Source organism: Pezoporus wallicus, unplaced genomic scaffold, assembly GCF_028554395.1.
Source record: "Pezoporus wallicus isolate ANWC-B61680 ecotype Strahan unplaced genomic scaffold, APGP_CSIRO_Pwel_v1 contig_11080, whole genome shotgun sequence".
In the NCBI taxonomy this organism is placed as follows: Eukaryota; Metazoa; Chordata; class Aves; order Psittaciformes; family Psittacidae; genus Pezoporus; species Pezoporus wallicus.
This window is the reverse complement of record NW_026641314.1, coordinates 818-13,173: the sequence shown is the minus strand read 5'-3', so window position 1 is coordinate 13,173 and position 12,356 is coordinate 818. Positions and strand designations below refer to the sequence as shown.

Sequence of the window (12,356 nt, the reverse complement as noted above, 5' to 3'; positions counted from 1 at the left end):
GAGGGTGACGGAACACTGGAACAGGCTGCCCAGGGAGGTTGTGGAGTCTCCTTCCCTGGAGACATTCAAAACCCGCCTGGACGCATTCCTGTGTAACATTATCTAGGTGTTCCTGCTCCGGCAGGGGGATTGGACTAGATGATCTTTCGAGGTCCCTTCCAATCTCTAACATACTGTGATACTGTGATACTGTGATACTGTGAATAGAGCAAGTTTTATATTACAATACAAGACTGATTTAATAATCAGAACAACATCACAGACATTAAATTCTTTGATACTTACATGTTTGTCTAGTTTCCTTTGGTAGCTGCATTTTGTTGACTTGACTGTTTCCTTCAAGTACAAAAACAAAGCCTTTTACTTCTTTATCATATTCCTACAGAAAGAAACAATAACCAAACAGAAGCATCATGATAGAATTCTTCTCCTCACAATCAACCACACCACTATCATGCAAATCTGAATTTTTTCATCTCAAATGGCAGATGGCACTGCAAGTATGACAGGAGTTCAAATATCATGGTAATCTATTTTTATGGATTATGTCCTTTACTTGCATGTTTTATGAACAAATAATGCTGACAAACAGGACTCGTGATCCAATGGGCCCAACTCAACCCATTAGGTAGCAGAATAGCAAAATTACTTCCTAAATATTTAAAATACGAAATTAATTTTCATTCACTTTTTTTGTTTTATACTCATTTCATAAGTTTCTTTAAAAAAAAAACACTTACTTTCCATATAGCTGATGAATTGCCAGAAATCTTCCATATTGCTTCTGGGTTCTTGCCTTGAGCACTGAATATTTCAACAAATGGGCCACCCTAGGAAATGATGATGAAATGGTTTAAGGATACACCATCCAACTACACGTTCAGCACTGAATCATCAATAGTCAAGATGAGTACATAGCAACAATCCCTCCATATAGGCTGTTACCACAGACAGTATTACTGATCAGTCAGACAGCAGAACATTAATAACAGCTTCTTGACTACTGCAATGTAGCAATTAAAATAGTCAATATTTGGCTTTAATGGAGGAGCGGAACATAAAATTGAAGGAATACCATGCAATGTTTTTACATTTTATTTTAGAATGTCATTCTCCAAAAAGCAAAATTACAGTAATTTTTCATATTTTGAGATTAGTAATTTATATTTGCATATGGTTAATTTCTACCATTCATCAAATGAGGGGAGTTTTAAAACTTACTGCTAAAAAATAAGCTATTGCAGATTGAATGTTTTGTCTGATTTCCTATGGAAATAAGCTTTATACAATCTGTCTACACATGTATGTTAAAGACACTTCCCAGTAACTTCTCTACCAGTTACCAGTTTCCAGCCTGATTTGACCAGTCTGAGAAACTCACAAAAATTTACCATCTTTACTGGGCCAACTTAAGTGGCCGCAGGGTAGATCTGACCCTACCAGTATTACCATAAATAGGGCTGTACTCGCTGCAGTCTTCACAAGACATCAGATCATTAATAGTGGAAAAAAATTATGAATGCCCCTGCCAGGTGACAACTCCTTACACAGAGCATGTGTGCTATTAGACATCAAAGAGCCTAACCCCAGGCTCTTGGGGGACATAGGCTTTATCACGTCTCCATAGGGAATTATTTGCTTCAATATTTTTTCCCATTTGATGTCACATTTTTGGTGACATCTGATGTACTCAGCCTACAGTTGGCTAAGCATTTTGTCAGCAGCATGCTTGACTTAATCAATCATTGCAGCTCTGCTGCTCTCTTCCCATTCTTAGTTGTCTGCACTCCCTGACTGTTTCTGCTCAGCTGCCCAAACAATCGCCCACAAGTCAGAATGAACAAGAGGGGTGAGCAGTTTTGCCAGCAAAATAAATGCCTTCATAGAACATCAACTCTGCACCATGTATGAATCAGGCATTTTCCTCTGCTCACCGACACCTGGCATCTTCCACTCACATGGCTAACCCTAGTGACCAGACCAAATTCTAAGGAGATTCAAAATGGCATTCCAGAAACTGCACTCATAAAAAGTTTTTTAATTTTAGAATCAATAAAAATAAGTGGCTTTTTCTAACATATTTACAAATACCTTTTGTTAATACTCAGCCCTTGAGTAGGCCCTCAGTTGAGGTTAAACTTACTGAACAGGACATAAAAAACTACCAGACATGGCATGAGAAAAAGTTCCTTATTGCCATGGAGGATGGCTGGACCTAATGGGTGGCCAAGGAGGAGTTAAGCAAGTAACTGTCAAACTCCACAATCAACTAGAGGGGAGTATGGAGCATCTTTTGGGGAGCACAATCCTGCAAAGCTGACACCACCAAGGCAATGGAACCCAAAAATACTATATAAAGCTCAGATAGCCAGGTAACAGCACCGGAAATACCAATTTCAGGTATAGGAGTAGAACATCGGGGACCAGTGGGGGAAAGAGCAGTTACACATGGGCTGCTCTCTTCGGAGGGCACTGGTGTAGAGAAAGGGAAGCAAAGCATGGTGAAAAGGAAGGCCAGGAAAAGTAAAAAGGACAATAAGATCTGTGAATTAAATGAAGCAATGAGTGTTGTTACAACCCTGTGCTGGACCAAAAGAATAAACCAACCCCCATTTTCTGACTATACCTGAAGTGCTGGACTTGCTCCCATGACCGCTTGGGAGCAGATGGTTCGCCTTGCCTGGCCAGTGAGAGTACAGACAGACAAGAAGCCATGGGTAACAGCAAGTTAGTGTCCATGCTAGCTCTGACAGCATCAGCAGCTACCTCCTATTTTATAACATTGCTAGAAAAAACACTGAATAATGAAAAATTCCAAAACATTTTTGTTTCTGGACTTTTTGCCCACCCCACTTCCCCCAACTAAGCCAACTTTAACTGAGTTCTCACAGAGATTAAATGAAAAAGGGTAATAAAAACCTGTTTATTTTACCTGGTACTGATTTTTGAACATTTTCCAGTTTTCACAGGCAAAAAAAAAAACAATTTCAAGCTTCTCAGACAGCAGTGTCTTAAAGTTGCCTGTAAATAAAATAAAAATGGAAACCCAATCAGATATCAGAAATTTACCCCGGGCTGTTTCCTGAAACACCAGTTCAGTTTAAACTTTTAGATTATAAGGAAAGGGAAATTTAGGAACCATGGCATTTGTAACAGACCTATCAGAAAATGTAATTAGTATGTTGATCTTATTACTTTCATGCTGCTGCTGCACATCGAACACGGGTTGCATGATTCTGTATTTTAGACAAGTTTCCATACAAATCTCCCACTTGTTCAATTAGCATAATTGTTTTTTTAAGAATGACTACATCAACAGCTATATTGAACTATTCTAAATTATGAACTAGATGGTTTAGAAATGCCTTTTAAAGAATGTACTTCTAATGCATGCATTATTTATATGTATATTCATTTTACATACAGAGCAATCATTCTGGAAAGCACCGTTTGTTCATTTTTTTGTCTGCAGCCTTATCTTTGCTATTATCTACAGCCTTTAAACAAGCCACAACTACTGAAAAATTACATGATTCATGTCTTAGAAGTAGTGGCACCATGGAGCTAATCTCAGAGTGACCTACTGCTTTGATTCACTTGGGCAGAACTAAATGTGAAGGACCAGCAGTGCAAGAGAGGCAGAAGACAGACCCTCCAACAGCATATACTTACAATGAGTATTGCTGTAACTGTCAGTGATGTACTTCTATAACTAATGATTTCACAATCCCCCAGGTTTTATGTATTAATTTTAAGTGAAGGAGGTAGAAAGGAAGACGCTGCTTTTACTTGGAGCAAAGCCCTTTCACTTTTGCTTTAAAAATCAGTTCCAGACTTGCCAAACAGCATGCATTTCATACAACCCTCACCTATTCTGCAGTTATGTTATGCTTTATTACATCTCAGGGAAAAATATTAAAGCTAAATAAATGTAGGGATCCTGATGGAAGAGTGACTGCATTAAAAGCATAAAGTTCCCAGACTGAAAAGAGCAACTCATCTCTTTCATAGACTAGCACTAATATTCTGGTCAGGAGTCTCCAGAGACTGTAATCATACTACATATTTTGACATATTTAATGTGTAGCATGTATAAGTCACTTCATTACCATACCATCCTTCAGGATTGAAAGGCAAAGCTACTTAGCAAGCTGGACAGCTACAGTATTCGTAGACACTGCTGTAGTCAGAATAACACATAAGACATAGCATGTAATACTTTTTCTTCAATGTGTTCTCATAAGGCATACCTGGCTTTGATAGGAGCCAGTCCACCAATGGCAAATCACACAGGGTTCTGAAGGAAGATGCAAACAGCTCTGCATACAGTGCATGAGTGGAAGTCACCTTGATATATTAACTTGGGTTCAACACTATGCTAATACACTTTGACTCTCAGCAGTGCTTGTTAGCTCTGGCTTCACATCACTAACGTATCTCCACTGTATTGTATGGAGATAGTTCTCAGTTGGCTCTGAGCGCATAAAGAACATAAATGTGAAGACACACACCTTCATCACAAAAAAACTTCTGCTACTAGTTAATTCTTTTTAAGTGGAAGAAGCAGGTGTCTGAACTGATAAGTTCTCATTTGAATGATGTTTAAGACAGTAAAGATGATCAAATAATTACAATTTCCATAACAGATCACAGAAAAGGTTGAATATGTATGAAGAAGTAAGATCTAGAAAGTATATGATAGAAGAAAAATATAAAACTGTGCAAATGAAGGACCATGAACCTCACACCATCACAAGGAGTCCTCAAATTGTCAGCTAAAGTTCATTCTTACAAAATGGCTTGATATTTGTCACCAACGTAGTTGGTTTTTAAACTGACATACAGGAAGCTAATTTATTTACTAATTTGCAAAACATATTTTATACAGACTCAGGAAACTGATGACCCTTGTAACGTTTTAGTTCATAACAAGCTGGCTCATTTTAGTGAAAGGGAAGCTAGACCCAAGGTTTGTAAACTGTGTTGGGACAATTCATTCATACTAGGCTGATTACTGTAAACTTTGTCAGTTTGTCCTTCATAAAGACAAGAAGTATTGCAAGTGACACTGCAATACATATTTGCTTATATATTGTTTACTTGTAACTTTGTAATTTCCATTAAGTTACTACAAATGAAGACTACAAATTACCTTTGTTTTTAAGATTGGTAGCTGCTAAAAGCATTAAGTGAATGACATTTGTCATATAAGTACTAAGATAATATTAAGAAGTGCTTTCATTATGTATGAAGTATTACTGTCTTTATAGTAACCTGTAATTAAAACCAAAAGAGAACAGCCTCAAAAATTGATAGTTGCAGTATTTTTCATCTTTCCTCCTCCAGAAATTCTAAAAATCAACCGTGCTTAAAATCCAGTGGGACTATTTTAGAAAAGTCAACAGCATCTTGAAATCCAAGCCCTCAATATTTTGCATATTTGTCAAATAAATAGACATGACATATTTATAGAATGCCATGAAGTAGCAGTTCACTCATTTTTCAATCACAGATCAAATTTATTTTCTTATTGAACCACGTACTTTAGTACATCCTCCAACTGGAAATACAAGCTTTAAGCGCCAGTCAATGACAAACCAAAAACGTAGGTTCTAAAGCTAAGTGACAACAAAACTATTTATCTTTGGAAAAAGAGATTCCTGTCAGGATTTATCTTGTAAGGTCTTTATTGGTTCGATAACTCTAATCATTAGTTTCACAATGTTTTCTGCAGCAAAAATAAAGTGGCACCAGTCCAAAGAGCCCTCTGATCTTTCCATTCACACAAAATACATAAGACCCTGCAAAAAAATCTCCACTCTATGACTTCTTATGTGTATTTTGTTGCTTTAAACTAGAATGTTTCATTCAAGTATTTAAATATTTTGTGTTTATGTAGGCCCAGGATTCAAATAGTTACAAGCAAAAGACCACTTCACAAATAGTAGAGACAGACCTTCATGCATCTTTAAATTATCTAACACTAAGCACTACTCTAACCCCAAGGGAGGGAGGGAGGGATGGACAGATTCATACAGTCCTACAAACCTTCACAATCATAGTCCATTTTAAGGCAAGAGATACCTTACATAAGTATATGAATACATTTTTATCGTCAACATCCCAGTGTTGAAGAAGCTGTGTTTATTTAAGATTTTCTATTCCAAAGTCAAAAGTGTGAAGCAACATAAAGTGAATTTGCACCTCCTACTGATTTGCACTGAAAATGACACAAACACACCTTTTTTTTTGGCAGGGAACATACGCTTAGATCCAGGACTGTTAATACATGTAACTCACCATGATGGGCCCAAAGCCAGTGCTGATTTATGGTAGGCCGGGACACACCAGAGAAAGCACTTTATCACTCATGAAGGGTTTTAGTATCTTCCAGACAAATGAATTCTACATATGGAATATTTAAAGCTGGGTCTGTAACACCACTATATATTTTCTCAAAATACAAGTTAACATAACAAATGGGCAGAAAGACCATTAATAAGTTATACTGATGTTACTGGCGTTCCTATGTGACAAGCAGCACAGCCAGCTTTAGAATAATTAGAAATCAAACATATTTAAAATGTAGCACTGTTCACACATAAAGGAAAAAGAGACTTTAAGGGGAAGGTGCAGCTACACCTGGTATGCCAGGAATGTGCACTCCACAGTGGTTCCCATGGCAACACGGACAGAGAATGGAGCAGAGCGAAGATTCTGCGGCCACACTCCGTCCTAACACCAGCAGAGATGGGAACTAGAGGGTACTAGAAACTGATAAGCTGCATAATTGTTACCCTGAGCCTACAGCCTGTCATCTTCTGACAAACTGCTGTCCTTTGTGCAAACTTTGCTTCATTACAGTGATTTTAATACACTACAATACAAAAACACACCTCTTATCTCTAATCCTACTTGCCTCCAAAGTGAGATCACCCCTCTTTGAGCATGCTCTTTGAATTCTTTGTGGTATATACCTTTAAAAGCAAAGCAAGAGAGCTTTACACCAATAATAATAAAGGTATGTATGCCTACAGTCACTCAAGCTCCACCCTGAAGGTGAAAAATAGTATAAAATGGACCAACAAAGAGGGAATATTGTGGAAGACACTATTGTGGACCAGTCAAGGAAAATTCAATCAGAGATCACCCTTGACTCCTGGAACAGGTCAACAGGGTAGAGCTTCCCTTCCCCCCCCCCCCCCCCCCCCCACGGGACGCCTTTGAGTAAGACTTGCACTGTACTAAGTGGCTCCCCAGGAAAATCAGGAATCTCTATGTAACAGAGATTACTTTCCACCTTTTACTTTTATATTTTAAAGCCAGGCTGTGTTATTCAGAACTTTGTTGTGCGTTTGTCTAACTTATTATTTGCACATGCTTTTGCACAGTGTATTTATCACTAGCAATCCATAAGAACCTGTATCTGTTGCTTCAACAAACTGCACTGTTTAAGTAGCTAATTGTAAGAGTTTTCTCATTGAACGCGACCAAATCCTTCAGTGTGGCCGTGTTGGTTCATGAGCACGATGAGACTGAAGGTGCAGTCCACTATTAGTGCACCCAGAATCGTGATTGTTCAGTATATCGAACGTGACCGGACTGAGAGCGGTAAATCGGGTATCACTCAGAATCTAAGCCTAGCGGCACCCAGCCCCGCTAATGTTTGAGAACCAGCTGGAACGCGAGGGGGTTATTTTCTGCCAAACTGTCTTGCCTTTTAACGCGACACCAGCCCGTACACACAACTCGCAGAATTAAGAAGACAATAACAAAACCCCAGGTCTTCTCTTCCATAAAACGCCGATCGCAAAACGTTTTGACACAAAACCCACGATTCAAGCCCTGGCGTCCCCACAGACCCGTTTCCGAGCGCCACGGCACCGGCACCCAGAGCCGGACCGGCTCCCCGCCCCTCCGCCACCGGAGCTCTCCCGCGGACACAGCGCGGACCAGGGCTGCGCAGCCCGAAGAGACCCCCCCGGCCGGGTCTCACCTGCGGAGCGGGCGGGCCCGGGGCTCGGCGTAGGGCGAGGAGGAGGCCAGGTGGGCGGTGGGAACCGGTTAAAATGGCGATGCGTGGGGCGTGGCTCGACCGATGAATCATGGCGGGCGGCCGGTACCTGTGTGTGGCTGCGGCCTCGCCCGTTAATTCCTGTTCTTTCAGCGGCGGCTCTGCGGAGGGACGACGGTCTCCTGGCTGCGGCACCCGCGGCCCTCCCTGTCCAGCGCTAAGTGAATAAAACCTGGCCGCAGCTGGCACAGGAGGCAGCGCTGGCCCCCGACAGGGTCTCCCTCAGGGCACCCAAGGAAGAGGGTGGCTGTGTGAAATGGCGCTGTGGCACCCAGGCCTGTGCAGAGTCAGAGAGAACTCAACTCCTGAGGACAGTCTGACATTTCATCCTCATTGTGTGAAGTGGGTTTGGTTTGGTTTCAGTAGGAAGCTGTGAGCCAGAGAGCCACGTCCGAGTCGCTGGTTTTTAAGGAATTAGAATGGACTTGCAGGTCTGGCATTCTTCTTTCAGAGAAGGAAATGAGAAGGACAGCCCCATTAGTTTAACATCACTGTCAAGAGCAAGCAAACACCTCCTGATAGCTTCAAAAAACTTTGGGAAGAAGGTCGTGGGGAACCAGTTTAATCCTGGTCCTTATAATGAGATACCAGTCAAAGAAGATCTTTCCTTGAAGCGACTGCTTTTTTGATCATAGCATTTCTTTGTGAAACTTTATAGCTTTTCCACAAAAAAAGAGTAATGGAATACCTTTTTCTTCCTCAAAGTCCATGCTAATGTTTCCACAGAGAGCCCATCAGAGCATGATGAAATACATGAACTGAAAGTGCAGAGCCACTGATGGGTTCTGCAGTGTCCCAGCCCACCATCACCCTGTTCAACTTCCTTGCTTTTGCTCCCAAAAGGTACCTTGCTTTTGCCGAGGAAGGGAATGGGTTAAATCAATTATAAGATGTATTTGACTTTCTCATTTTACCTTGGGATCTTCAAAGATATCACAGCCAGTGTGGCTCTATCATGCACTGGATTACACCGATTGGAGTTCTGAGGTGCTGGAAATAAGGAAAACAATAATACTAAAACTGAGCTACAGGTGATTAAATAACAACAGTTAATAGAACAAGGACAAAAGAGAGATGATGATAGCAAAAGAAAGGTTAAAAAGCTATTGGGGAGTTCTGTAGCCAACAGAAACTACATACAGTTCATTATATGTGGTTTCACGTGATCTTATCTTGAAACTATAGATACAGAGTTATGTGTAAAAGTCCAAATTCCTTGTGGCAGGAGTTATGCCAAGGCTTGAGGAAGTAAGACATTCCAGTTAAAAGCTGAGATTCAGGCTGAAGAGCCTAAAGTTATAAAGGCATATGAAGCGGCCAGTTGCGAGTGTAACATGTGGAAGCGGCTGCCTGACAGCTCAGGGCAAAATGGGGTTGTACAAGTCCCCTTTGCCAGCTACCAGGGAAAAGTGGTTTTCGATGTACTGTGAGGTGATTTTATTTTTCCTCTGTTTCTTCTAGATTTTCAGGGAAAAAAAAATAACATATATTTTGTTGTAGAAACTATGACATCAGGAATTGCAGATAGTGTAAGACTAGCAAGGAACCTTGTGTCATTAAATTGGGCTCACCTGGGCCTGAGCCCATCATACTTCCAAGGTCTGGTTTATTATGCTAACGTACTACCATATTATGTATGGTAATAAAACATTTTAGGCCACTGTCCAGTGTACACCCAGGCATGCTATGTCATTTTCTGTAGATCCTTTTTGCCATTCCTGACTTACAGGGAAGGGAGACATGGCGTGCCTTGCTGCCTGCTTTCCTTCACTTGGTAACAGCTGCCATGGAGCTCAGGCATATTTTCCCCAGTGCCAAGCCAATTTTAATTTCCTTTGAGCATTCCTCCTCAGCCAGTGACCTTCCTGTGAGTGTGTTTGCCAAGACTGTGTCATGTGGGGTAATTTAACTGCGTGGTCACCATTGTATCCACTACCTTTGTGGATCTCTGAAGATTTTCCAGCAGAATGTTTCCTCCTTCAGCCATGTATGTGAACTCTGACCTTTGTCTCATTTTTATTTGTACCTTGGTTTTCTGATACAAATACTGTTCAAATAAATAAAATGAAATTCATGCGTTACCCTGGCTGTCCCTATTTGATTTTGTACATAAGAATAACTTATCTGAGAGATGCATATAATTTCTCCATCAGCTGAAGGCATTTCTTTCAGAAGGATGAAGTATCACCTTTGAATCAGAAAACACAGCACTTTGGAGATGACAGTTCTTGGGTAAACATGTTAAAATTGAGAATCAGCTCAGAACCTATTTTCCTAAGCCCCACAAATAAATTCTTCCTCTTAGAGATTCTGTAAGAATCCTTATTAGACCATTTTGGCACTTGGCAATTGCCCCTGGGCATGGTGGTTATGTGCTTCACATGAGATTCACATTCAGCTTTTAAGGAGTTATTTCATTTTGCAATAAATAAGGTTATATAAGTGATGATGATAGAAGGACAGCAGAAAACACCTTGCAGCACTGGCCATCAAGCTCCAGGGGTTCAAGCACTCCAGACCCACAGGTCAGGCTTGTCATCAGAGCATGTGTTGGCCACCCTTCTGCCAAGCCCAGGGTATGTCTGTACACAACAAACCACAGTTAATTTAGTAGATTAATTAATATACTAACTGCTCTGTTTTGAGTCTTGTGCATGGAGAGGTAGGAGGGAAACCAGCACAACTGCCAAGACAGAGCAACACAGGGCAGTAGCAGCAGAGAGGGTTACATTATGCAAAGCATCACCTGAACACAGACTGGGCTTAGTGGAAGACAAATTTGATGGAAATTTTTTGTATCAAAAAGCTCACAACCTTCCTAGGAGACTGTGAGCAGTGAAAGACCAAAATGAGGACAAAAACTCAAAAAAGCATTAGGCAAGTTGCACAGGGCAAAGAATTTGATAATAGAACTAGATGATCTTAAGGTCCTTTCCAACCCTAACTATTCTATGACTCTATGATGAAACCAGAACGCAAGACTAGGAAGGGCCAGGATATATCATTGGGGTGGGGGGCAGTGAGCAGCGAGCCAGAAATAATCAGGTTTCTCTATACAAACCCAAGCTGGGTCCCTTGTTCGAGGTCTGGTTTGGTTTTTTGCCCTTTAGACTTTGCAGATAGCTGACACTATGCTCTAACTGTAACAAACCCAAATCATTCCTCCTAATAGCGCTGGTATTCAGATTTATACTGTGTAGCGAGTTGGAGTCAAAGGAGCTGTGCAACAGGCACCCTGCGGCACGCCAGCCACCGTGATTCAGTGCACGCGCAGCACCAAGAAAAACCCAGCAGGCGCAGAAGAGTTCCCCAAGTTATTTCCTATTCTCTGCCTAGCAATGAAGACGCAGTTACACCAGGTGGTAACTCTTAGCAGATGGTGACTTTAAAAAGTCAATCGCTGTATTGATACTTTCTGAGTCTGCTCCTTTTAATTCAGATTCTCAGTAGCATGTTCAAATGTCAGAGAACATTGTATTGCTATCTTTTATCTCCTTTGTGAGCAGAAATCTTCTTGAAGAGGTATAGGAATTACAAGCTTGGGAGGAAAGATTGGGCTTTCCCAACATCTACTTTATAAATGCAACAGAATACAATAAAAAACAGTAGATGCAAAAAGCCCCACTGGCTTTGTTCTCACTGGACAGTTTTAATTTCTATAGCATTTTTTAAAGATACATTCTGCCTGCAATGTAACGGTTACTGGATTGGGGAGCTCCAGCAGCAGCACAAAGGCAGGATTTTGTCTGCTGCAAGCACAGGGAAGTTGGTGGACTGGAGTGGGAGATCTCTAATTAATCAGCTACTACTGTAGGCAAGTAAAAATAACAGGACAGCTGAATTAGTTCATTACTCACCCTCCACTGCCTTGCCGTCCCAAGGTGGGGTGCCAGACCCCCACAGAGGGCAGGGTTTTGGGGCTTCACACAACTCAGACTGGCAGCCACAGGCTTTAAGGCTGCACTTTAGCATAAACTAGATTCAGGCAGACCAGAGTCAATACCTTTGACTCAGACTGCAAGTCCAAAGCCTGTGCAACAGCTCCTGAAGGCATGAGAGCTGTTACATTGCTCTAAGCTACTACCACGTATGGCCACTGGGTTTACCTGCTTAGTCACACTTCTTTACTCATCTGAAGAAGTTGGCAATTCATATTGCTATACCTGTACCTAGAAGCTACACCCAGAAGGCTTTTCTGGTTTTCCACAAGACGTGTGTACATGCTGTCTTTCTAATAGTGTTCTAGGTGGAAACCATATCCCCACCTAACCTCTGCAGCAAG

The 12,356-nt window shown here is 41.1% G+C and overlaps 1 protein-coding gene across 5 annotated transcripts in view; it reads right to left on the bottom strand.

Annotated features, from left to right (window-relative positions):
- CFAP20DC (CFAP20 domain containing) overlaps window positions 1-8,012 on the bottom strand; it is a 55,638-nt gene extending 47,626 nt beyond the window's left edge. For 2 of the 5 annotated variants that reach the window (XM_057422818.1, XM_057422820.1), the window contains exons 1-4: window positions 7,997-8,012; window positions 2,933-3,021; window positions 741-830; window positions 286-379 (exon numbers count right to left, since the gene is read on the bottom strand). In XM_057422818.1, coding sequence (XP_057278801.1) covers window positions 286-379; window positions 741-830; window positions 2,933-2,953 — 205 coding nt within the window. In that variant the 5' untranslated portion in view covers window positions 2,954-3,021; window positions 7,997-8,012. Of the gene's footprint in view, window positions 1-285; window positions 380-740; window positions 831-2,932; window positions 3,022-7,996 lie in introns of those variants that run through there. The other 3 variants (XM_057422819.1, XM_057422823.1, XM_057422821.1) reach the window with 2 other exon arrangements.
- Window positions 8,013-12,356: the final 4,344 nt, after the last annotated feature.